This window comes from Phoenix dactylifera, chromosome 7 (assembly GCF_009389715.1).
Source record: "Phoenix dactylifera cultivar Barhee BC4 chromosome 7, palm_55x_up_171113_PBpolish2nd_filt_p, whole genome shotgun sequence".
NCBI classification, from domain to species: Eukaryota; Viridiplantae; Streptophyta; class Magnoliopsida; order Arecales; family Arecaceae; genus Phoenix; species Phoenix dactylifera.
In genome coordinates, this window is record NC_052398.1 from 3,515,140 (window position 1) to 3,542,700 (window position 27,561).

Genomic DNA, 27,561 nt, shown 5'->3' on the forward strand with positions numbered 1-27,561 from the left:
TGCCAGTAAAATTAGGTCTCCTATTTTTGAAGTTGCTTTACAAGATCAAATTTCTTCTCTCTCCACTTATTTCTTCTTCTCTTTTTCTTTTTTTTTTTGGTTCTAAACTTGTTATTTCGTCACCTCAATATCTCTATTATCTGTCCTGGAAGAACAAATAGGGAAGAAAAGCTGGTCGTTTTTCTGCATGCTTGGAAGTTGGTGCTGGTGGGGTACCCCTAGAAACTAGAAAGCTGCTGCCATAAATAATGAACATATATACTTCAACATGGACAGCAATTGGATCAAAAGGCATCTCACCATTGAAGTACGAATTTTTGGCTTTCATCTGAACATAAGAAAAGTCTTGTAATGCAGGATCATTAGTTATAGATGTAGAAGATGATGAGTTCTCTACCCCTTTAATTATACTTGTTCTCTACCCCTTTCAACATAAAAAAAAAAAAAAATCTTGTAATGGAGGATCATTAATTATAGATGTAGAAGACGATGGGTGTACCTCTTTGGGGTTTTCGAAAATTTGACACGGTTTCGATGAGGCATTCGATCTAATTGTAAGAAAAATTCTGTAATGGAGGATCGTTGATTATAGACGTAGAAGGTGGGAGGAGTTGTCTCCCTCTTTTGGTGGAAAACTTGACACGATTTTGATGATCTAAATGTTAGAAAAGTCCTATGGAGGATCATTAATTGTAGACGTAGAAGCCTCCCTCTTGTTAGAAAAGTCTTGTCGACGAGTATGTATCATCTAGACGGAGACAGTATATCAAATTGCCTGAATATATGTATAAATTGTTTCATGACTAACTTGCTAGATTTGTATTACCTAGTTATATACTATGTACTCGTGAATACAACCCATAGCTATAGGATGAAAGGGACTCCATATTTTGAAGAAGAAAGAAACTTGAGGGAAGAAAGGTGGCCCCGCGAACGAAGGAATAGAGAGGGAAGGACGGCTTGATGAGGAAGAATAGAGAAATATGGGTGGATGGTCTTATGGATGACCGTTTTTCTAAGTCTTATGACGGACGGACTCCGGCAAGAGCCCTCTCCAAACGATCTATTTTTGGTTCAAACATAAGAAAAATCGGAGGATCATTAATTATAGACATAGAAGATGAGTTCTCCACCTCTTTTGGTTGAAAATTCAACACACGGTTCCACACTTTTGGTTTTAAGAGTCTCGCACTACAGTATAATAAGTGCAAGGGGAAGGAGGGTGGAAGAGCATCAGATAATAGAATGGAGAAGAGAAGTGGTTGCATGGTGGTGTTCCTTTTGGTGCTCCTAACTTCTTCAACTGAAGCTGACTTAATAGTTATGCCCGTCCATACCATCCATGGTACGGACTTGCTCATCCATCTCCTCTCCTTGTTTTCTGCATTGTTTTTGTGCTGAAGCTTCTCTTAACAAAATATTTAGAAAGCATCCTGGGTGTCTCCCAAGTCCCAAGGGACTAGAGTTGCGAAAAGAACACGGAAACTGCATCTCTTCTTCCCATGGCACGTAGAACAAGAAGATACAATTAATTCTGATATTACACTCGAAATAAATTGAAATGCTATGGGTTAAAAAAATGCAGTTTTTTTTTGTTTTTGTTTTTGTTTTTTTTGAAGAAAGCATAGTTTCTAGAGGGCCTATTCAGAATATTTTTGTGTTTTTGTTTCTCATACCAAATAGCGAAATATCCCATGCAGATTTTTTTTTTTTTTTTTCCTTGAGAAAGAGATTGATACTGAAGACAGAATTTGAAAAAGTAATAGATCTTTGCTGCCAAAGGCTCTAAAAACTTTACATGTAATTTGAGAAAACAAAAAGATTTCATCATATATGTTGCTCAGCGTAGTTCATTTTTCTTCTTGAATTTCTGAGCATAAAAATAGAACATAAATGCAGTACTAAAACGGGTCCTAAAGCTTTGATTAGTTTTGTTTTTAACCAAGAGGATTACCTCTTGTTTCTCATGCTTAGCCTCTTAAAAAGTATCAGGAAGTCTACCTTGTTGCCTAAACCTTCCATTATAATGGTGGTTTGCAGGACCCGGTGGGCTAAAACTACAATTAGGCGGAAGAAAATTGCTTCGCGAGGACCCCCCCTCCACAGTTCCTTCTCCTCAAAAAAACGAGGATATTCATAACCATGGCTAAAGAAGAAAATAGCAAGTTGGCTGGTGTTGTAGCAAGCAGTCAACCACAACTTAGATTTGTTTGGTTGTAACTTGATTTCGAGCACTACCATGCAAGCAAAAGGTCCAAAGCAGGAAAAGGAATAAAATAAAACAAATATCATAACAAAGTTTATGATGATTTTATAGTGATCGTGTAGAGGTTGCATGTTTTGAGAATGACAGTGAACAGGCTTTTATTTTTCCATATTTTTTTAGAGACAGACTCTGGGCTTGTCTTTGACTCAACACTCGTGGCAAGTGCTACCGGCAATTGCATGGTGATCGTCTAAATATTTTTAATTGACGAGGCAGTGTTAATATATTTGAAAAATCACGGTTGCTCATAAATTAAGTTCACCAAATATCTATTCCTGGACAAGTAACAGCGAGAAATCAGACGTCAACCAAGGCTAGAAAGCTTAGCCAAGACATTAATGACGAGGAAATTTATTTGCTTATATACAGGAAATGTCCTCACCAGGGTTCTCACTAAAGCACCTTACACGGAATAGAAGAAAAAAAAACGCACGATATTGCTCTCACCATGAGGGTGAACAAAGAGTTACTCCATCATATTCATGACACTGGTGTTTGAAGGTTCTATATGACCATTCCAGCAGGGATCAAAGCATCTTGAATTATAGTGACAATACCACTCTTAATAAAGTATCCATCCGTCTCCCTTGCTGCTTCTTTCACCTTATCGCTGTTGATGATCTGGAATACCAATCAACTGTTAGGAAAAGGACACATATCCTACCTACCTATCAAACCAAATTTACATGCATGAATGATGTGCATATATTTGGCCACATACTATGTACTACATGAGAACAAAAATGTGATGTCTTTCAATGAGAATATTAATAAATTTTAAATGCATCATCTCCAAATCCGTAAATGATAAAAATGAAGAAAACCTAGTAGACGTAAGCGCAGCAGGTCTACCTCGACATTTTCTCCAATACGAGCATTCTTGTCTATAATGGCTCTTTTGATGTAAGAGTTCTTCCCGATGCCAATTGGAACGCTACCTTTTGCAGCCAGGAACCTCTTATCTTGATCCGTCTGACAGCAGAATACATGATATTTATTACTATGGTTGAATAACCCTCTTCAAAGATAAGAAATTGATGGATATTTATCTTTCTGGATATCATTCGATAATAACTTCCTTGGATTTCATATTTTTCGAATGCAAAATTACCTCATAATAATCTGCTCCCATCAGCAATGAATCTTCTATGATTGCACCTTCAGAAATACAAGAACGGAGCCCAACTACAGAATGGTGAATCTTGCAGTTCTGCAAATAAATAAGTAAAAGAATATCAGAAATGTTTATTAGAAATCTCATCTTTGATCAAAATTATTAGCCTATGCAGGAAAATTGTGCAAAGAGAACAGAAGTCATAGAAGAAGCCATTCTTTGACAAAAACAACAGTGGATAGCACAGAAATAAATAATGGTGCTCATCAGGTAAATATCCGGCAAACTAGATGCACAATCTTACAAATAAATATTGAAAACATCAGGTTGCTCGAATTTTCAGCAGTTCCATGTAATAAGAGATGAATATCTAGACTCTGGATATCAGAAAAGATGAAAAGTCAAGTGTTCTATGAGCATTGACAGTTTCATAGATGGGGAAACATAGGGACAAGTAGATATACTTACACTCTTGTTGTACATAGGGACAAGTTTAACCTCAAAGAAACAAATAGCAAGTAGAAAAATGTATATACACACAAAATTAACTTACTTTGATCACACATCCCTCACCAATAACACTATCTGTAACATCAGCATCAAGCATTTTCGAAGGTGGTAAATATCGAGGTTGTGTGTAAATTGGAGATGAACGATCATAAAAGCTGCACATATAGTTCAGATTCAATAATTATTGCTAGATCAAGAATCAAGGAGCTGTGGAAGTAACGCATTTTTTTAAGAATAAAAAACAACAGTTTCTTCTTATCATCCTTCTAAGAAAACTACCTGAAATCTGGTACAGGCTTCTTAGTAATTCCCAGATTTGCATTATAAAATGCCTCAATGGTCCCGATGTCCTCCCAGTAGCCATCATACAAATAAGCTTGTACCTATAGTTTTACAACGTATTTGTAAAATTGATACGTAAAAACAACTGAAACTATGAAACTATTATCATCCAACTCTGTAATGCGACAAGTGAGAATCCCACTACTGTTGCATCCACTGCAGCATCACCACATGGTATACAATAAAGAGATTTCCTCCTATGGAGGAACTTTAGAATTGTAAGTAAATTATATCAGTCTTCTACTGTTGTTTAAATGCATGCATTGTGAATTTGGAAACTAGTTGAAGATAAATTCTAGTAAAGAGTGGTATTTTGATGCTGCAGTCGTGCTCCAAGGATAATGGACTTGAATGAACACATCGAATATTATGAGCAGATTTTTACAAATTTTAAATCAGTGATGTTTTGGTATAAGGCAATTTTTGATGCACTTTCTCTCTTTGATAACTTTCAACTTCTCAAGAGAAGAGTGTTTCAGAAAATGATAAATTACTAACTTAGTTGTAAAAATATAAGGCATACCCTCATTCCAACATTGGTAGCACCAGGAATTACTTCACTTCCAAAGTCATTGGCTCCTGGAAATTTTTCCCGTAATAGCTGCAACATTATGTCTTTGCTGATCACATAGATGCCCATGCTGGCAATATATGGCATCTCCTTTGCTCTTGCCTCATCAAGGCCTAAAATGGTGGTATCAACCTGCAAGGTAAAGATAGTGAAACAAGATAATCAAGTTGCAGTATGCATAAATTAACATGTTTATAACCTCGATAATGAATGCAGTTCACATTAGTATGAATGTTTAACAACATATATGGCCATAGGGACATCGGAAAGCTATTTAGGAAGTCCTTACCTTCATTGCCTTCAGCTGCTCCCCTTTTGGCTTCTCTGCAAATTCAATTATTCGTCCTTCTTCATCAATTTTCATTAGGCCAAAGGCAGTTGCACGACTTTCATCCACTGGAAGTGCAGCCACAGTGATATCCGCATCTGTTTCTCTATGTGCCTGGATGAACCTCTCATAGTCCATGCGGTACAAATGATCTCCAGCAAGTATAAGAAATTCCATAACATTGTGCTCCTCAAAAAGCCACAGATATTGCCTTACAGCATCAGCAGTACCCTGAAAAATACATTACGGGAGATTCACCAAGGAAGAATTATTGAGGCTTAAGAAAATTGTTTTTACTATCATTTGGCAACCTAATAGGTTCGTAACTTAGAGATCAGTTGTCCTCGTGTAACAAATCTGTAATAGAGAATTTTCGTGTGCAAAAGCCACTCGCTACATGCAACTGGTAGTTAATTGTATTTTTACAAAACAACAGGATTTTGGAGACTTCATTTAGCGATCTCTAAATATTTTTCCATTTGCTTTTATCATTTATTTCAAGTATTTGCATCAATCTCAAACTTCCAACTCGAAATATTAAAATCTACAAGATTGTATATCTTATAAGGCACCAGCTTCAGGAAAGATTGTTCTTTACATCCATTCCAAACAGCAGATAGCGTTCTATTATACCTTAACCAAACCTTGAGCTAGGAAAAAACAAAGCAACATTGGGACTCACTCTCGGTTAATGACCTAATGACTTTTACCCTACAGGAATGCCCTTGTCTGCAATTATCTTCAACTACTTTTGTGTACAAAATCAAGCAATAACATGAAGAACTGGGGTTTTGATTATGATGTTTCTTGATCAATGAACTCAAAGAACATTTAATTTACTGGCATTATATACAATAATGAAATATTGATATTCACACTAAGGCCTGGAGACTGCTGGAAGTAAAGCATCATCTACAGTAGTTTGAGGGAGGAAATTTTCTTGTTCAGAGTCTCTTTCCAAGAGACGTTTGTGGTGGGAGGTGATGCATAGCATCAATGTTTAAGACAGCGGTGTTTAAAATCCTCATCAACCCGTGTCTTCCATTAACAAGATTTGGATTGTTGCCTCTTGCACAGCAAGTGTCCATGTCGATCAAACAAATAGAATAATGGTGGCACCACTTGTTTAAAGATGGTTTTACAGAAAGAAAAAGCTTGTTGGAAACTTCACTACCTTAAAATTCTGATGATTCCCCTACCTTGAGGACCAGAGGCTATTTCTTTACATCTGATCATTACTTCATTATCAAAACCTTTATTACCGATCCAAGAAAAAAAAACTAAGAAAGGGATAATTTTATATCAATCCTCAACAGGCACCACAAGATTCTTGGCATATAGAGCATTGGAGACTTTTACTGCCAATGCAAAAAGAATTCACTCACAACAAAGAAAACATGCATACTCATGCTCCATGATCTTCTATAATTCAGTACTATCATTAAATAATACAAAAACGCACATTATCAAAAGGAAAATGAGTATCCACCATCAAATTCCAAAAAGTTCAACTTGGATGAACAGCATGTAGATGACCAAGAATATAAAAAAAAAAACATATTAAACATAGATACATAAAATGTTAAGAATAAAAGAATAATTCAAACAAATAACCTGAAACCAGTTTGGGTTCTCTGGACTCTGCTGAGCAGCAAGAACTTCCACGAATCCTTCATTCTTGTATCCACCCATGTTACTTCCATAAGCTCGTGAAAGGTGGCGGTTGAGTGAAGCAGAATTGAATTGTGTCAGAACATAGATCTTTGAAATATTACTGTTCAAGCAGTTGCTGACAGGTATGTCTATCAGCCTGTAGTTGGCTCCTAAAGGAACTGCTGGTTTGGCTCTCTTCTTTGTTAGAGGGTACAAACGGGTTCCAGCTCCACCTCCAAGTATAATTCCCAAAACACTCTATAGAAAGACAGAGGACAGTCATACCGACTTTTCCAAAGATCAAGTTGATCAGTTATTATCAACTAAAATCATAAATAAATGGGAAGTCAAACTACAAAAAGAATGAGAACATCAGCATGCAGAGACTATGAAAACCATGTCAGGACTATGGGACACGCAAGCAATCAAGTATAAAGTCATTTACTCTTGAGTATCCTTTAGCATCTGTACATAAGCCCCTTCCTGGAGGCAAGTGATCTAGCTGAATTACATGGAGTAAACATCAACTTCATGCAACCAGGAGCAAGCTCAAGTTATTGACATATGAGATTGCACAAATCACCAGCAATGGCCCTCCGGCTTCTTTCTTTTCTATCTTTTTCCCCTTGAGGAATACAATGGGGATGCCGTTGCCTGGATTCAAACCCAGGACCTCTCCCATATGGAGAAGGATGCCAACTAACTGAGGCTGGTTGGCCCTCCAACATGAAATTGACTCCCTCCCCATCTGTCCTTTTAATTTGTACAAGAGGGCTAAAGAGGAATAACAGGATCTTCTTCCACTCTCAAGAATCATCTCTAGAGGTCATCAGCCATATTTTCTTCTCAAGAGACTGGTTTTTGCACCTCAGTTTGGCTGCTCTGGATAAAGTCCCCTCTTATTATATTAGTGGGGGTGGATTTTAAATTTCTATTTTGAAAATGTAATGGATTGTTGAATGCAGATTTACTGGTTTCTCATGATAGTTATTTCCAGTCATTGCAGAAACACCATCCAAATATGGTATGATGACAATGGGAAAGATCCGCTAGATCAAAGAATATCCCAAAAAAATAATTAAATTTTGGACATGGGGTAGACTGATGTCAAGGCATTAGTTTGTTAGAGCCAGTTTTTGATTATATGAACTTTGCCTAAAATTCAGAACCCCTATCAAGTCTCATTAGTGTTGGACAAATGATTGTCATAACATAATTCAAATGAGTAATCAAGCCATGTTATGGTGCTTTACATGCCATAACTATTATAATGCTCATCAAAGTTGATGACCTTGACAAGAGCCAAGCTAGAGGGATTCAAGTGAAGGAGATTGTTTTGATGTCTAAAATAGGCAGATCCAGAGGGGTTGATCTTTCTCGGGACGTAATTATGTAGTTAAGGCCTTTCAATTGTGTGGTCCAATGTAAGAATTTATCTAATTTCTGAAAGTTACAAAGAGCAACCTATTGGTCCAGAAAGCATGCATCAAGGATTATACAAATAAAAATGAGGCATAATGCTATCAGGATTTACGACTACTTAGGCCAGGTTAGGGCATTAGGCCCAATTATGATAGACTAATAGACAAAAATTTGGAAAAAAAAAAAGAATAAGGCACTTAGAGTTGATGAAATTACTGAAATCTGAGCCTGTTAAAAATTTGGAAATAGCTAAGCAGTTTTCATTCAAGATTTGGAGCACTGGAACATTTCGTTGAGCAGTTGACTGCATTAATTGAGAAAATTATGCACTCTTTTATTAAAGACACTATGTACAACACTTTGATCTAGTCCATATTTATGCAGTACATTGTGAGAATCAACACTCGTGTAGTCCTACTTGCAAGCCCGTTAAAAAAGTGCAGTTCAAGATTGTAGAGCTTAATACAAACTGGGTGATTTACGAGAACTTAATATTAAAAAGTTGAAAATGGTGGATAGGTTTTCCAGTTAATCGACAAAATTTGCTAGGCATATCATTAGGTATTGTTCTCTTGTCTTGATGTATCCTTTGGTGATTCACAGCACACTGTAAAGGTGGACCGACAACTTTAAAATCGTGCAGTCTATAAACACAAACAAAACTCGACAAATCAACAAAATATACTAGAAAACCACAGAAGCAAAGTTGCTGGATTTTAAAGTTACTGCAGCATAATGAAACACTTCCATCCCTTGGTAAGTATTCTGCTAGCATCGACTACATTAACATCAAGAACGAAAATTATATACCCAAAGATCAAACCATTGCATAAAAAGCAGCAATATAAATCAAGCATAACCCTAAAGAATTATAACGAAGCTGTCTTTTTCACTCGAATCAAGGTTCGACACCCCTCGTGTTTAGCTTTAACGCCAGCATTTCCAGCAAGTCGAGTAATTTCCGTATCAAGATTAAAGAACGTGATCGAGTCACGGAATTCAAACAAAAAACCTTATAATTCAGGATCCCGCAACCCCAATACCTCCGGGCCGGGTTATGAAAACAAACCAACTTACTCGACTGGCGTCAGGATCGAGACACGTCTGCGTGCCCCTCGAGTCCGAGACCGCCTTGGGGGAAACCAGAACCGGGGTCCTCCCCCCCGCAGCCGTTCTCCGCCGCCCAAGGGCCGCCTCGGAGAAGAGCGCCTCGCCGGAGAAGTGGAAGGAGGAGGACAGCCCCCGGTTCGAGGAAGTTTTGAGGCAAAGCGGTAGATCATTGGAGATCCGATGGGGAGAAGGAGAGGGAGCAGTCGAAGGGATCAGGGTTCTGGAGAGCGGGATACGCGAGATCCCGATCGCAGCCATCGCCATGCGAGTGAGCTCTAGAAGAAGGACTGAAGAGTTGAGAGCAGGAAGCCAGTTCAGTTCGTCACTCTCCTAAATACCCACTCGTAATAACCGAAATTACAAAAAGACCCTTTCTTCTCTGTATTTCTAATTAAGAAAATATTATCAGCTAATATAATGACAAGATTATCGGCTGTCTTTTATCAGATGGTCTCCATTTAAAATTATATTTTTAGTGAACTATTAATATTTTACTGAAATTGTAAATGTTAGGGGTATTTTGGGACTTTCGCTCTGTTAACATCTGGATACAGATGTAGCAGAATATTCCAAATGAATATTGACTTCGAACCGCACACGTGTTTCTTGGTTTCATCGTATCTCGGGGTGCGTCTCCGTTTGATACAGCTTAATAACTATTATCTTAATAAATATATTTTTTTATGGGCACAATATTCCAAACTACCGTTTAAAGTAACGTGATTGCCGTATACAACCACTCACAACCATTTATTTTTACGATGATGCATCAAAATACATGTTTCATGAACAGGGCTCAAATAAATCGGTAGACATCACATGTGCGAGGTGCACGTAGTGTAGGCAACAATTTTTCCTTCCGGAGATTGGGATAGGTGTCATGGTTATCAGTTGGTTCCAGAGTCTAAGGGATAACAGATGCAACCACTTGTATCTCTGCGCGCAATATTGAGGAATGAAGGAATCAGGCCAAACATATTTTTTAAGAAGTCAATAGAACTGTGCATTGAATTGCTGCTTATGTGACTAGTTATTTCAATAGTACGTTGTGGGCTGGAATGAGGAGTTGCTCTAAGCACTCCGAAGCATTTTGTTTTCTAATTTTATTGGCTGCATTCGTACTCCTATCCACTTTAACAAAAAAAATAAATTATTGCCTACGCTACATGCAAACCAACTGCAACCGTTTATTTTTATGGTAATGCATCAAAATGTATGTTTCATGAAGAGGGCTCGTAGAAATCAGCGGTCGGTATTAGCTACATGCGTGATCACGTGGTGCTAGACCTAGAGGGATTGAGATAGGTGCCACGCGTCATGCAGGAAACGGTGGACGCGAGATTTTAGTGATAGCTTGACGTGGTGTGGGGCGCACCCGTCGTTTGGCTGGGACTTGGATACGGAGTACATGGACACCATATGTGGGTCCATGCGGAGTCATGCGCCAGGTCATGAAATTCTGTAATACACAACGGACATCAGGGATCCAACTAATAAGTGTGGGGCCCAAGAAATAATGGAAGAGAATGTTACAAAAATCTATATTTGTTATTTATTCATGATATTCCCTATGTGTTGTTCGTAGGATGTATCTTGTGTCTCCTTATTTTACACATACTAGACACTATGATTTTACGGATTGTTCTTGGTTTTGTAGTTGCTTCATTGAATCTTATATAATCGGATCGAAGGTTTGAGAATTGTTTCAAGTTAAAACTTGAGAAATATATAATGTAGTTTTTGGTTTTGATGAAATTTTGGATATGTTAAATTATTATTATAAGTTTAATCTGTTTTAACTCTCTACAGCTATCTATGAATATGGTCGATTTATAGGTTGATTGTCCTGCATGCTTGTAAGGCTATGTCCTATGAGCCAAGGATGATTCCCCTATCTCGGCCGCAATCGGCCGGGGCATGACCTAAAATAAACTTTGATTTCGGGATTCTTTGGCCTTATGGATCAACAAAGCTAGGAGTTGAACATTTTGGGATCTATAGAGTGATCGAGCGGGTGTTTGCCTGGGCAATTTTATATTGCAATTATCATATCGTATTTGGTCTCTCAATAATGTTGACCCCTCATAATCTTGTTATTTCCTTTTCTATATGTAATGGAAGGGAGCTTAAATCCCATCACTTACTCAGGAATAAGCAAGTTCAAGTTGACTTATTGATCCCATTGGTTCTCAACAAAAAGGCTGGATAGCCCTTTTTCATTGTTCACTCTGCGAAGCAAACTCTAAACTACTTAATGATCATCTTTTGCTTGGCTACTCCTCTCATTAGGAGATTAATCAATAGATCAATGGGAATGCACTGGCAAAGAAGGTTAAATCTTTGACTGATATGATTAGAAGGGAGGAAAAAAATGGACCAGCTGAAGCCCACGATGGAAGCTTGGGATTCCTTTGTCCTTCCACTTACATTGAGTCTCTGGATGGAGCAAAATGGCAGAATTTTTCTTCCATAAAGAGTCCACATACCATGAAATTGGGTATCTTTGGAAGAATAAAGAGTATTAGTGAGTGGTGTCAATGGGCTGGGCCTGCTTCATCAACTGAAGTCTACCACAGAATTGAAATCAGGCCTTGGGCTTGGCCCAGGTCTAAGAAACTGTTGCCTTACAAAGTTTGGACTTACGAGGTCTCGTACCTATTTATGGGAGTGGCCCGTGGCCTTTCAGCGAGCTAAGCGAGCCCATCAAATGGAAGCTTTCATTAAATATTGGTCCTAAGCTTGACGCCATTAATTTCTTAGCATGGCCGTAGGTTGTCGCCATTAGAAAACTAAGCAGAAGCTTCGAAAATCACCACAGGCTTGGAATTAGGGTGGCAAAAACCCGGAACCAGACCTGCTAACCGATCCGCCCTTGCTTGAAAAATACCTAAATTTGAGTTGGCTCCCAAACATATATCTGCTCTCAATCACACACCACTTCTCCCTGTTTTTAGCTTCCCAAGTGATGGAGAGAATTCTTTTCTTCTTTCAAATTTTTTTTTTTTTGCTATTCTATTCTAGGCATCTAAAAAAGTCAGTCGGATGCTCGATAAAGAATGATCGGGCTGAACCGGACCTTGGAAACGACATTGCAGCAGATCCGTACGTAAAGGACGAATCACATTCTTACGGCAGTGTGCATCACGCACCTCGATTCAGACAAATTTTTTTATCAATCTTCTAAATATATTTTTGTAGATTATTCTTTTATAACACTATGCTATAATAAAAATATAGCAATTTCTAGATAGTATTTTTCAGCAGTTAAAATATGCGTTGGCTTTGCTTCGGCATTAAAGAGGAATTGGGACTTAATCATCGTTCTCTTGGTTTGGCTTAGAAAGCTAAGATCCAGCTTTAAAGCCACCTAAATCCACTACCAACTACAAAATTTTAATAGGATGATTTTTGTTTTTATTTTTATGTTGGCTTGCTATTTACTATTTGCTCAGTGTTTTTTTAATAAACAAAATATAATTATCTTAAACATAATTTATATTTTTGTAGTTGATTGATCTAAATGCAGCCTAAGAAACTTAGAAAGTTAGGTGTGAATTTGCATCTCTCCTAACCTAGTGAAAAATTTGGACCAAGCTCAGGCTGATCTGAACGTGATTTAGACGCCTCTAAAGCAACCAACAAACGAATCCTTTGACATGTCAAATATCTTTTTAAAGTTTTAAATCTCTCTCTTCTTCTTCTTTTTTTTGGTCCAAGTCTTTGTTCAATAACCGTTACAGACCCATGGATGTGAATTCAGCTTATCAATTAAATGCCATGTATCTAACCCACTTGCACTTCTAGGCTCAAAAGTGTCTATCTATATCACTTTCCAGTTGGACTAGATTTAACAATTCAGACCCATTGGGTCCCAAACGTAGAATCCTTTTGGTTTTGATTGGTGAATCTGAACCTTTTTTTATATATATGTGAATCCCTTGACCTGCATAGCAAAAGCTAGCTTATGTATCCGTGTCCTCAAAGAAAACAGTGAGCTTGTCTATATTTCCTTCAAGAATTCAGTTGTCTCCATAAGTTGATGGTTAGGTTAGCTTAATCCAACTTCTACTGCCAACCAACAACAGGAGCGGCTCCATGCATTTAGGGGCATAAGACGAACTCAAAGGCCCCAACAAAAATGCATTTTGAGGCCTCAATGCATAAATAAGAAAAGAGATAATAACTTTTTTTAGAACAAAAATACTATAGCTATAAAAATACTATAGCATTTGAGACTCCCAAATGCATTGGGGTCTCAGTACATTCGAACGCTCACCTTGGAACTCACTATATTAAATGCTTTTGAGGGCCGGGGTCTCAGGCAACCGCATCAGTCATCGCTCTTTGGAGTAAACTTTTGCTCTATGTCTCTTTACACAAAGCAGGTCCCTTTCGAGTATCATGAAATCAAATCCGTGCCGTAACAGTCATGGCAAAAAAAAAAAAACACACACACACACAGACAATGGCCCACCGTCTTGGCAAATCCTAAGGAAATTCAAGGACTTGCTTTGCAACTGTTTCTCCAAGCATCTTCCAAAAGGTAAATATTATTAGAAGGAACGGTTACTTAATTTATTGCAGTCTTTGATGTTAGCAAGATCAGAAATTATGATGCACTTCAAGTTTCTAAAGACAAAGTTGCCGTGATGAAGATGATAACAGTGGCCATTGGTCTTTCTTTTCATCTAACCATACGCCTAGCATCACAAATATTTCTTTCGTACTACGAGGACCATGCTTTGTCTCTAAATAAATTCTCTATCATAGCTTGGTTATGTTATGGGGCCTTAAGTTCCAATTAACATAAGCCATTGAAGATAATTTATAATATTGCAATGGTGTACTTTTCTCTTTTTGGATTGGGTTGGTAAGAATGCTGGTGATATATAGTGGAGATGGGTAGAGTGGAGATAATAATGACAACCTATGGTGGAGACGGCAAAGAAGATATTGGTGGAGATGATAGAAAGTATGAATTTTTCAAAGAGTATTAAAATAAAAATATTTTACTTTTATTTTTTATAAAATAATAAAAATAATTTTAAAATATAAAATTATAATAATAACATTGGATTTTTTTTGTCTTGATTCCTGTAACTCTATTTTAAATGTAAAAATACTTAATTGTCTCGTTGTAACTAAATATACTCAAATTGCAACACTCATGGGCATGAAAGATTTGTAAGGACTTGTTTGGTTAGTGGAAAGAATTGTTCTTTACCGAAATATTTTTTTTCTGAGAAGCTGATTCTTAAAAATATAATTTTAACATATTTGGTTAACTATAGAAAAATGGTACATTCCAAAATGGCTTATATATGGTTGGAAATCTACTTTTTATAAAAGTTGTCTGAAATATTTATTATATTTTAATAAAGAAAAAGATCTTATTCATGAGTTTTGATGGATTAAGGATAGTTTTAGAAAAAAAAAATCTTAATTCCAAAAGTGAAAAATTCGTTTTTTTTAATTTCTAATGGTTTTTCTTTCTCATCAAACATGAAAATCTTATTTCTATGAGAATACCACTTTCCCATCTTCCTTCTTTAAAAATTTCAATCAAATAAGAAGTTTTTTTTTTGCACCTAAATAAAATATAGTACACTATGGGTGCATCGTCATCCTTCCCACATCTAAATTATAATCCTTAAATGCGCCTACGGGGAAGCCTCCTTTCGCCGGCCGATGTGAATGACATAGCTACAACCAACAACGGCGATTTGGAGACTTTGGATTTCCTTTTTTTTTTAAGGGGAAGAAGAGAAACTTTGGAGACTTTGGACATGGTCCTGGAAACGAATAGATCCAGCACCTTTGAAAAGAGCATCCCATTAATTTCCACATAGAAAAAGATCATAGGAGTTCCACCAACTTTTTTTTTGTTTTGTTTTGTTTTTACTTTTTCTATTCCTAAAGGTGATACCTCACCTTTTCTCAGGATAAGCTACCCTAACCACCCCATAAGATTCCTTGTTGCATGATTTGTTTTTTCGGCAATAAATCTTTATTTTTTTAAACATATTGATTTTGATGATTAAAATAACGCCACCGACATCTGAGCCCAAAGCATACCTAAAGGTATAAAGATGGCATGTCTACAATTCAATCAACAAACAAGACCTCGATTCATGTAGGTTTGGCAAATCGGCCTATGTAAAAGAGTAATCTTCATAACGTATGAATATGTTATACCATATGTAAATGACCTTTTCTTCTCAAAAAAATAATAATAATAATAATCATAGCAAAACTTGCCAAAATCTACATAATTAAGAGATCTTAAACTCCTTAGGTCTATGACCCAATCCACCATTTTAATATCCATCTTGCATCATGTTCCTGCCCCATAATTTACGGTTCACATAACTGGCCTAGTCAAAACAAACATCTAATAATTAAAAGTAGAAAAAGAAAATCATTGAGTCAGTCAACGAAGATGGAAATGGTATGTCTTCAAAGTTGAATACTTGAACGGGAATATGGAGTGAAGGAGTGAGGGGGGCACCACCTCTCAACGGCCTATATATACAGTACTGCTCTTTCGGACCGCTGTGGATCAAACTAAAGGCCAGAGGAGAGGTCAAGGAAGCAACCACAGCAAAGCCATGGCGCCCCTGGTTTTCGAGTCCCACAGCGGCGGCGACGTGATCTTCTGCGTCATCATCGTGTGGCTCTCGATCATTTCCTTGATCATCTTCGCCTCCGTCGACGACGCAAGCCACTCCCGTAAGCAGTCCAAGGGCCATGGGGGGCCGGCGTTCGCCGGAGGGAAAGGCTGTGCTTGTGCTGGTTGCAGCGCCACCAATTACCTATGTTGATGGGCTGAAGAGGGGAAGGAAGATGATCCTTTGAGAGGATTGCACATAGACTACAACTAATTAAAGGCTTTCTTGAATAGTTCTAGTCTTCTTCAAACAACTGAAGACACTTGGAGCTATGTATCACCTTGTGTTCTCTAATATTTTCCTTTGTTCCTTTTGTCATCTCTCATGCAATTCTTGTGAATAAGAATAAGATCTGCATGTAGAGTTATTCATGTTGTTGTTGGTTTGATATATCTAAATAAAGGTGATCAGAAGTTGTATTAATTATATCTCTGATGTGTTAGGATGAGTGCGTATTTAAATATTTTCATGTCTGGAGACATTTTAAATTTTCATTATAGGTTGTCAAAGTTTCTGCAACAATAGTAATATGTACACTTGTATCTGATAACATTGTGGAGATATAATTAATAACTCTATGCTTGCAGGATATCTTTGCTTGACTTTCTCAGACAATTTACAATTATAGATTGACCGTGTAAATGAGTGAACTCATCGGTGATGTCGTACGATGAATAAATCTTAATAAACATGGATTAAACCTAGATGGCATTTCCAGGAACTCGGGGGAGGTCGATTTAATCCAGTTTGTTTGTAATTTGTTTTCAATATGCACTATTAATGGGATAAAAAAAAACTTTTAGTTAATGTTTGCAAGATATTTGCAATATCTCAAGATCTTAAGATTAAAATCATGCTACAAATTAGAAAGTGTGATAAGATTGTGACCCTCAACCTACCAAAACAAATGCATGTGACCTACCAAAAAATGGATCCCTAAAGCATTGAAGACCATTTCTTTTTTGGGGGGGGTTATCACAGGATGGGGCAGAGGATACGGCCATTTAATTTCATATGTGACAGCCTATAATGGCTCTTTTTAGGGGGTCCATTGTACCCATATGTTGCACCAAAAAAATTAAAGACAGAGATGGAAGAGAGCAATAAAATAAAAAAAGACACTAGGTGCTAAAACCAACATCCGTTAATTTCTTCTTCCCCATGTAGCTAACAAGTGTTCATGATCAATTGATTAGGTTAGTGCCATGGATCTCTTTCTCAAAATCTAGAAAACTTGGGACAATATGACCAGTTGGGTTGGGCTTATAGTTTAGCTTTAATTCCTACTTATGTTCCAATTTTCAAAAGAAAACCGAGAAATATGCTCTAAAACCAGGGTGAATGGGTCATATAGACCTTAGTTCAGCATGTAATCAATTCCTGCCCATGGGTAAGGTAGGGTCGGTCAAAGCCAAGTTGAGTCCGAGACCGGTGGAATCGGATTTTAGCCTGACGAGATTTGAGTAGACTCTATTAAACTTAACCAAGATTTGTTCGAGAGTATGGGTATGGCTAATAAAATGTGAGCTAAAATGAACTCAATCTACCACAATATGCAAGCAAATGGTTTATCAATTCGAGCAATTTTGGAGTCAATATCAACAAGCCGATGCCATGCCAAGCTTGGATGTACAAAATGAAGGGTTAACCTTATGCTGTTTTCTAGCATAGAAAACATGTCACAAAAATAAAAATGAATTCAAGCTTGACAATGCTAGATATAATCATAGTTATGGTGGGGACCCGAACTCAATTTGGGTTGGATTCGCATTAGGTTAGACCGGACCCGAACTGCCCCACATGCACTCCTCGAAAAAATTGGGTCAACTTGCAATAGCGATCAAAGACGATGACAACAAATTAACAAAGAAGATGATGGTAATTGAATGAAGAAATCGGCACCAAAGATGACTATGATAATTGAGTAAGAAGACCTTGCTAACGTGTAACGTGTAAAAACCTTGCTGACCAAGAGAGTATGATCGTGTGAGTCGGAGTAGCAAATTTTGCAAGGACTTGTTTAGTCTCAGACCAAGTCAGTCTTAGAAGCTGGCAATTTGGACTTAACCGAATCACTCCATTCCTATTATTCAACGATTTGGCATACCGACTTAAAAACGATAGCTATCCTTCAGGAGCTTTGTAGTTTTGGAGAGAGCTCGTAGCTTTCTTCAACGAATCACGCCTAAATTGTTGGAGTTGGAGATGGAGCTTGATTGGATTTGGCGGTTTGGGCTGCACCCCAAAATAACTTTATTCCTTTCAAAGGTCGCCTGGGGTACCGACGAGATTGCTGCTAAGCGGAAGGGCGATGGGTATCCACCCTCAGTGCCCAAAGTGTCAGATGGATGAGTCACTGGACCATGCTATCTTCCAGTGCCATCGGGCCACGAAGATCTGGCAGCAGGCAGGCTTCCCCATGGACTTGTAGAGTCACGCGGCGTCCTTTCTCCAGATCCTTCGATGCTTGGCCGCAGCCTTGCAGTCCCGACTTGAGGCAGTGCGGGGAACCTATACTGCTTATCAGATCTGGTTAGCAAGAAATGTATGGACCTTTGGTGAGAGGAGCCCCCCACCTGGGGTGACGGCAAAGAGGGTGCGGATGCTAGCAGTGGAGACCTCTCAGGCAATCTGCTCGGATAGATCTTTGATAGCTCGGGACATTTGAGACTCTACATCCGTTCATGGAGCGCTCCGTATGGTGTTTTTCACTTGGAAGCATCCACCCCCAAGTTTCCTTAAGGTCAACTTCGACGGATGCGTCTTGCAGGGCGGCAGATATGGAGGTATGGGCTTCATTGTCAAAGGCCCCGATTCCAGGATGATCACGGCCGGAGGTTGCCACTTGTTCAACACTTCAGTGCCAGCGGAGGAGTTGTGAGCGGCTTGGTTGGGATTGAGGTATATTCGGCGTGCTTTGCTGGAGCAAGAGGTCATCTTGGAGGGTGACTCTGTGACGGTCATTGAATGGATTCTACAGGCATCGGGTGGGGTTGGTGATTACCACCTATTGCTAAGAGACATCCGGGCCATGGTTGCTGATGGGATGGCGATCCAGGCGAGGCATATATTCAGGGAGGCCAATCGAGCCATTGATTGGGTGGCTACTTTTGTTATTGACCACTCCGAGGATCACCTATGGATGGACGAGGTGGAGTTGCCTAGTGCTCTCCGTGGTGTATTACTTTTTGACTTTTTTGGGTATATCCGTACATATTATGTATGATACATCCGTTTTAGCAAAAAAAAAAAAAAAAAAAGCCAGTTTGATCGAAATTTTTAAAAAGGGAGATTTGTTTGAACTTTTTTTTTTTTTTTTAACATTAGTGTCCTTTGCTCGAAAGCTTACCAGTTCAAATGTGTGGGTGACATATTGGTTGCTCATAAATAAAATGTTTATGTTTAAAAATAATTAACATTGATCAACTATAATTAAGTGATCAATAATATTATATGGATCAAAGTTTATTTATTTATTTATTTCTTGATACTTAGGAGAAATCATCGTTTGACATTTATTACTCTATAAGAATTTCATTTCTATCTTATTTGCTACTTTTTTTATTCCTGGTTTAAAGAATCTCATGGCTAAACATTACTAAGCTTCAAAATATTTTAATTTGAACACATAAGTCTTGTCATAACCACTAAAAGGCTGCTTGGCTGTACCTCTTTCTTCCTTGCCGTCCTCTTATTATGCTTAACTTTTTTGCTAAAAATCTATTTAGATGGGTGGGCTAAAAAATCTATAAAATATTTAAATTTGACCGATACAACCAACAAAACTATAAAATTAGATACTAGACTAAGTTTATATTCCTAAATATCTAAAAATAACTTTAGAATGGGTCGATTCGAATTTCATAAGAGAAAAAAAAAAAAAAGCAAATTCTAAAACAACAGAGCCAACTAGACACCTCCTTCCCGTCTCCAGGAGAACAAGCTCTCCGTTAAAAGGCACCCAAAAAAAAATCCCCATAATATAGCATGGACCCTTGCATCATAACTTTTCTGAAAATTTAAACATATGAAAATCCAATTCATGTCATAATATAATGCGGATGGCACTGCAAATAATACATGTGGCTTTTGATGAGAAGTCTAATTCATATGGGTGATCATTTTAAGATAAGGATGATATGGATAGAGATGATGAGATCACTGTATTTGGTTGCACCATAATGATCTTATGTGGTCGTGGTTTTAAATCATGCTCACTCTTTAAATCACCACCTAGCTCAATGATGAGATAGTCGTCCTCGAGGATGGAATACCAAAATTACCTCAAGATAGTGATCTTGGGCTGAAAATTGAGGATAAAAATACATTTCAGTCCAGCAGAAAAAATTGATATATCAATATATTGTTAATAAATTATGTCAATATTATATATTATATTGATGATATATATTTTATTATAATATATTATTAATCATATTATTAGACAATGATAATTTTAAATTATAGTATATATATATATATTTTTATATTTTATATTTATATAATGAAAGTGTTTAATATATTACTTCTATTTGTCTTAAATTTTTCAATCAAATTAATTATTAGTATAAAAAACAATATATTATAAGTATAAATAAAACTATTAATTTTATAATAATAATTAATATATCTTTATAGGACTAATAATTTATAGGACTTATAAATATATTTTTATAAAATATATTAATAATTAATAATTGATAAATATATTAATATTTTATAATAATATATTTTATATGATCAATAAATATATTTTTATGGAATATGTTAGGGATAATTTTGGTATTATATGGTGAGTGATTTTAGATTTTTATAAAATACCAAATAGATTACTCAACGATACTTAGAAATCTTTAATCGCTGGAACATAGCATACCAAATGAGATAATAGGTCAGATTACTCCGAAATAAGGATTCCGGTAATTTCATTTGGATAACCAAACGCCAACTACTTGAACCATTTTGAGTATCTTTTAACCATGTAAACTCGTTAATGAAGGCATGATACGAAGAGAGATTTCGTGAGTTGCATTGGAAAAGGAGTGTTTTAGACACAATTTGTGAGGACCCGTGCGGACATGTGTTTAGTCCCACATCGGTTATTCGCTGGATAGATCTTGAGTATTTATACAGGATCAAGGAACCCAAATAATAACTTCCGGCTAGCCATTTTGGGTGAAATTCTGAGTTGTTATAAATGGTATCAGAGCGGACCCGGCCCATAACTTATGTGGACTAGAGGACACTGCAGCACAGATCCATTGGGGTTGACCATAGACCGATTGTGGTGTTTGTGATTAGATTTGAATGGATTTGAACCCTTAGCCTGACGAGGACGTCAGGGCTTGAACGAGGGGAGTATGTGAGGACCCGTGCGGGCGTGTGTTTAGTCTCACATCGGTTATTCGCTGGGTAAATCTTGGGTACTTATACAGGATCAAGGAACCTAAATAATACTTCCGGCTAGCTATTTTGGGTGAGGTCCTGGTTGTTACACAATTATTAAAGTGTATCATGGACTCAACCTTAATCTAATATTGCGGGATCTAATACACATAAAACTAGCAGTCGACAACTGGCCCGAGACACGTACTAATGTTTGTGAGTTTTCGGCGTATTCGGTGCCCTGCTCTTCCGTAAATACTTTCCGTAAGGCGTAGATGGCATTCCAAGCCCAACTCCACCCCAACGCAATAAGTTCCCCGTTTCCTAATATTTCCTAATCCCGTCCTCCCCTGTTCCCTCTCTTCTTCTTGTTCTAATCCCCGTTCCGTCCGCAAGGTAGGAAATTCCCCTCTCTCTCTCTCTCCCCCCCTTTTCTTGTCCTCTTCGGCACCAAGCTATGTTTCCCGTTTAAACCTCGTTCTCGAAGTCTAGCGTCCCATGATAATCCCATGCCCCTTCAATCGAATCCCTAACCCTAAAATTTCACTCCCTTCGCAAAAGATTCCATCTTTCCCCTTATACTCTCCCTTATTCCACTAAAAATCCCACCTCCCCCAGTCAGTTCAGCCCGGATCCCATCTTCTTCCTGTCCCCGGTTCAATCAAATCCTTTCGTTTTTTCATCAACAAGATCGGATTTTGACGGCTGGGTTTGATACCCAAAATCCTAGTTTTTTCCTCAAAAGATCGGATTTTTGCGTCTGGGTTGTGTTTGATGCCCCTAGTCCCTTTGTTTTTCCTCAAAAAGATCGGATTTTGACGTTGGTTGTGTTCGATACCCTAAGCTCCTTCTTCTTTCCTTAAAAGGATCGGATTTTGACGCCTGCATCGTGTTTGATACTACCAGAATCCGAGTCTTTCATCAAGAAGATCGAGTTTTGACGCCTTGGTGGCTTTTGATACCCCAAAACCCTTCATTTGTCCTGAAAAAGATCGGATCTTTTGGCGTTTGGACTGTGTTCGATACCCTAAGTTCGTTCGTTTTTCCTCGAAAAGATCGGGGTTTCACGCTTGTGTCATATACCCCAAATTCCTTCGTACTTCCTCAAAAAGATTGACTTTTGACTCCTTGGCTGTGTTTGATGCCCCCAAATCCTTCATCTTTCCTCAAAAAGATCGGATTCTGACGCCTGGGTTGTGTTTGATTCTAGGTCGAGACCTAACGGAATGGATCAGCAGGGCCATCCCACCTCTTCGGTGATTGGCGTCGCCGCCCCGGTCCCCTACTCCGCCGCCGCCGCCGCCGCCGCCAGCGGCCCCTACCAGGCCTATCAGCACCTCTACCACCAGCAGCAACAGCAGCAGCAGCAACAGCTGCAGATGTTCTGGGCCGACCAGTACCGTGAGATCGAGCAGACCACCGACTCAAGAACCACAGCCTGCCCCTCGCCCGCATCAAGAAGATCATGAAGGCTGACGAGGATGTGCGCATGATCGCCGCCGAGGCCCTGTCGTCTTCGCCCGCGCCTGCGAGATGTTCATTCTGGAGCTCACCCACCGCTCCTGGGCCCATGCGAGGAGAACAAGCGCCGCACCCTCCAGAAGAATGACATCGCTGCCGCCATCACCCGCACTGACGTCTTTGACTTCCTTGTCGACATCGTGCCGAGGGAGGAGGGGAAGGAGGACGTGCCCCGCCCCCTTGGGGCCCCTCCGGCCGATCCTCTCTCATATTACTATGTCCCGCAGTAGCTGCATGGTGGCACTGTGAGTCCCCCCAAACTATTCCCCCTTTTCCTATGTTGTGTTGTTTGCTTTGACTGGTAGATTTAGTTTTGAACATGGGGAGTTGGGGAACTGGTCTGTTGTGATGGTGCTGGAAGAGAATCAAAGTTATCACTATATTTTGCTTGTCTTGTCTTATTGTGGGCTTTATGTGGATGGGTTTCTTTTATTCAAATTTACCCATCAGTTTCAATCTATGTTTAGTGACAAATGTATCTCATGCCATGTATCATTGTAAGGCTTGCTGATGGTTTGTTATTTATCGGTTCGACTGAATAACAAATTGATATGCATATACTTTTGCACATTATTGGAAGACAGGAGCATTATTGATTGAGCTACTGCATGATGAACAATGCATTCGCCTGCCGGAATTTTGATGTTGTGGCATGTGGACAGAGTAGAAAGGAAAGGACAATCCTACTCCTTTAGTTTTTGCCAGTCGCCTCTACCTTTATCATGTTTTTACTACCTTTATCATCAATTTTATGCATCTAGAGTTTGCAGGTTTCGGTTAGACATTTAGTCTGTTATGTTTGTTCCATCAGTATGCGAGTCAGTGATTTGTTTAATCGTGTTGTCAAGCTTAGTTTAACTGATACGTTAGAGTTTAAGTTAACATGACAATGTTACTGAGAGATACATGTGATTCATGATACCTTTATCTTATTTGTGGAGAAAGGATATACTAAAAATTTAAGGAGAAAAGGCCCCGAATACCATGGTGTCATGCAGATAATGTGCAAGTAGCTACTAAAATATGTAGACATGTACATATATATGTGAAACAAATAAAAAACGGCCCAAACTACATGGGAGACTCACAAATTGATGGTTCATGCGATCCTTTTAGTCACTTTCATCGCCCATAAGCATACTAATGGAGAACATGGTCTAATTCTTGCTACATTTGGATGTTGTGGAAGGCATTAAGGATCATATTACAAACATTGAATTCTCTAGTTGGTTATTTATTTGTTATATTGGCCCTCACTCTAAATTCTAATGTTTTAGGATCACAAAGGGGCACTGTAGTAATATTGTAATATAGTATGAGTCATGATACGAATGCAAGTTTTAAATATGTTGACTTATAATTTAAATAACTATTCTTTGGGGCCTAGTAGACAATTCAACTTTAAAATCGGTCCATCGCTTAGTTAGTACAGTTTCTAAATCTTGTCCATGTGTTGTGCATGCACTTGGAAATTGGTAGGTGTTTTATTATATTTATCAATAGTATTTAGGATTTATTTAGGATTGAATTGGTAGGTGTTTGATTATATTTGTCAATAGTATTTAGGATTGAATGGGTCACTTACCTTTTGATTGTGAAAGGCATTTTGAAGTATGATACTTAATATTCAATATGAATCCTGATGTGTATTTCTGAAATTAGTTGTCTTTTTGGAGTTATTGTTTTGGTTCGCATGCACATCCTCGCTGTAAGACCTGTCTAGCTGCCTTGGCATGGTAATACTGTTTTCAGGAATTATGTTTCCCGGATCTAGGTGCATATTTTTTTTAGTTAGATTCCAGCTAAAGTTTACAGAGGTCAAAAACTTAAATCGTAAACATGGAAACAACGTTTTAATGGATAAATTGTGGAGGAAGAAACCAACATTATCCTTTCCAAAGAGGACCTTCAGTGCATTGTGTTTATGATATTACATTTAATGAATGGAGTTTCTAGTTGAGGTGATTTGTGAACTGTCAAAATAGATGATCTAAAGACTAGATCTAAAGAGCCATCATAGTGTAATGAAATCACAAAGATGCCTGCTGTGACATTGCTGCAATTGTTTGCCTTGGGGTGAAGAAGGGTGAGACAGGATGCTTAATCATGCAAGTATTAATGTCTCATTGATATTTTTAAAAGGATGATAAATTCGTTTGGATCTACAGAATCATCTGTGCTATACAAAATGAGATATCTGAGATTACTATTGTTAACTTCAGTTCTATGATTTGTGGTTAGCAGAATTGTGTGCTTAACTGTGAAAATATTTATTAACCTATCACAGGTAATTTTGGTAGAGTAAGTCAAGATTTGGTTGATTGTGGCTCTACAAAATAATATACGCAGCTTTGCGATATTTAACTTGCCGGCCTTGGCATCATTGTTGTTGCCATAGCACAAGGAATGCATGAGCAAGATCATTGCAATGCAGAGAAGCATGAAATGAATTCATTTGTGTTAATTATCTGGATACTAGAAATCAACCATGATTTGTTTTTTTTTTTTTTTGGTTTAATCCATGAACTCTCTACTGGAGATCAGCATCTGGATACCAGATATCAACAATAGTCTGCTGACATTATTTAGAAAGAATTTTTCAAGATCTGCTGGATTTATAGAATTGCTGCCATGGCAATATAGTTTTGACTGTTATGGGATTATGAGAACTTCCCCTTTGGACGGACTCATTAACCTATGATATGGAGAGTAAGGTTGTATCTAGATAATCTTTGTACCCATAAGTTAGGTTGTTCTACAGTCCTTGACACTCTTATATTTATGATCATAGGGGTAATTTATGTTGCTTTTGAACCAATGGCTATGTCTAATAGAAGACTTAAACACCTATATGTCTATCATATAGTGATTGATGTATGTTTGACTTGGAGGGACTGCAGCAGTGCTCTCTAATATCCAAAGGAAGAGTATGTGAACTACTGCTAAGGGATTTGGAAAATTCAACAATTATCCAAGCAATTGTATCAAATATTCTCAGGAAACTTCTATTTTAGATGTTAATTAAACATTTTTAGCTAGACATTTGGGTATTTATACATGTCGGTCTCAACATCTTCAGTATTTGCTACAAATGAATTCCTGCGTGTTTGCAGTTCTAAGCTTGTAATCATGATAGTTGGTGATTCAATCCCAAGTCATTTATTACTTGATAATATGCCCATTTGAACATGTGAATAGCTTATTACTAAATGTTATCTGAAGGCTTATTAAAACAGATAGTTTGTTGTCATTTTTAAGATTCACTTAATGCTAGAATTGCATAAAAAAACTGAAACATATTTCCGGGTGATATTGTAGAGTCTCAGCAACAGAATCAGTTTCCAACATAAATTCCTATCAACGGGATTCTCATAAAAACGACACGCTAATCTCTATCTCCGTATGGACTCCCAAGTAAAACTCTTTCCAAAATAGGAAACAGAGGCTCCCAGGTCTTCCAAAGAAAATCTAGCCAATATAGGAAACCGAGGTGCCCACGTCTTCCCAAGAAATCGCAACGAGAGATGAGAGAGGGAAAGAGTGAGCACCCTCTCAGATTTTTTTTTCTATAAGAGTTTTAAATTAGTAATAGATTTCTAGTGTTAAAGCGTAACAGAGATTTTGAAGAATCTAGAGACATTTATTTGAATGCATCCAACATCCCTGGAGGCGTCGGAAATGAATTCTAAACAACGGTTAGAAGCCTGCGACGATGCTTGGTCCGTTCGGTGGAGGCATTCTTGGTTATTGAAGAAACTTTCTTCCCTTTTTTTAATTTTCTTTTTATTGTTTGAGTCCTACTAGGAGAGGAGTCCAAGGCTATATGAAGCCAGGCCTCCTCTCCACGTTCTATTTCTGCATCTTTTTCACCTTGTTCCTTTTAGGACATGCAGCCAAAATTTGGTATTTTTCACTATTTCTTTGGGTATTTTTCATATTTTTTTAATTATTTTAATTATTTTTATGTAGAATTTTTTGATTGAATATTAACTTCTACTAATTTTTTTGATTACTTCTTCGATCATTCATGATATATTATATTTTAATATATGCATACATTAAATATTTATTAAATATTAACTTCTACTAGTATGTAATTATTTCTATTGTTCATTTTCTTTTATACAAGGGTGATGCCTTTAGGTTAGTATTGCGATTTTTCTAATTATTCCTTCAATTATTTCTAATGTTTAACTTTTAGATTTTTTTATTTCATAAAGATAAATGTTATTTATTTCTTTCTGCAATTTCTTTGATTATTTTATTATTTATTATAATGATGATGTTTGAATTATCGTAGCATTAACTTGGAGCAAAATCCATATTATAGAATTTCGATTCCTGCAAGTTTATTTTAATGAATTTAACATATAAAATAATATAGTTGTCATGCTTCATCGCATATTATGTGATGATCGAAGTATTAAAGCTAGTCTTGAATTATCAATATTTAATAAATATTAATAATTACTATTAAATCAAGTTAATTTAAGACTTGATTGGTATGTTAAGTAATATGTTGAATATTGAATTATATATTAATTCTATTAAATATTTAATATTCAAATATAATAATAAATATTAATTTGCTTATTGTTAATATAAATTTAATATATCACTTATTAATGCTAATATTAATATTTATTTAATATAGAAGGATTTTGGAGGTAG

The 27,561-nt window shown here is 37.4% G+C and overlaps 1 protein-coding gene and 1 pseudogene across 1 annotated transcript; one reads left to right on the top strand and one right to left on the bottom strand.

The window, feature by feature from the left end:
- Positions 1 to 2,565: 2,565 nt before the first annotated feature.
- Positions 2,566 to 9,631, bottom strand: LOC103702362 (glucose-1-phosphate adenylyltransferase small subunit, chloroplastic/amyloplastic). Its single transcript, XM_008784767.3, has 9 exons — positions 9,284 to 9,631; positions 6,746 to 7,042; positions 5,093 to 5,362; positions 4,756 to 4,935; positions 4,170 to 4,273; positions 3,934 to 4,045; positions 3,378 to 3,476; positions 3,119 to 3,238; positions 2,566 to 2,887 (listed from the first exon to the last, which is right to left on the bottom strand). The coding sequence occupies exons 1-9, from the start codon at positions 9,578 to 9,580 to the stop codon at positions 2,771 to 2,773; spliced, it is 1,596 nt and encodes a 531-aa protein (XP_008782989.2). The 5' UTR covers positions 9,581 to 9,631; the 3' UTR covers positions 2,566 to 2,770.
- A 12,140-nt stretch (positions 9,632 to 21,771) lies between these two features.
- On the top strand, positions 21,772 to 23,469 carry LOC103702360 (annotated as a pseudogene).
- Positions 23,470 to 27,561: the final 4,092 nt, after the last annotated feature.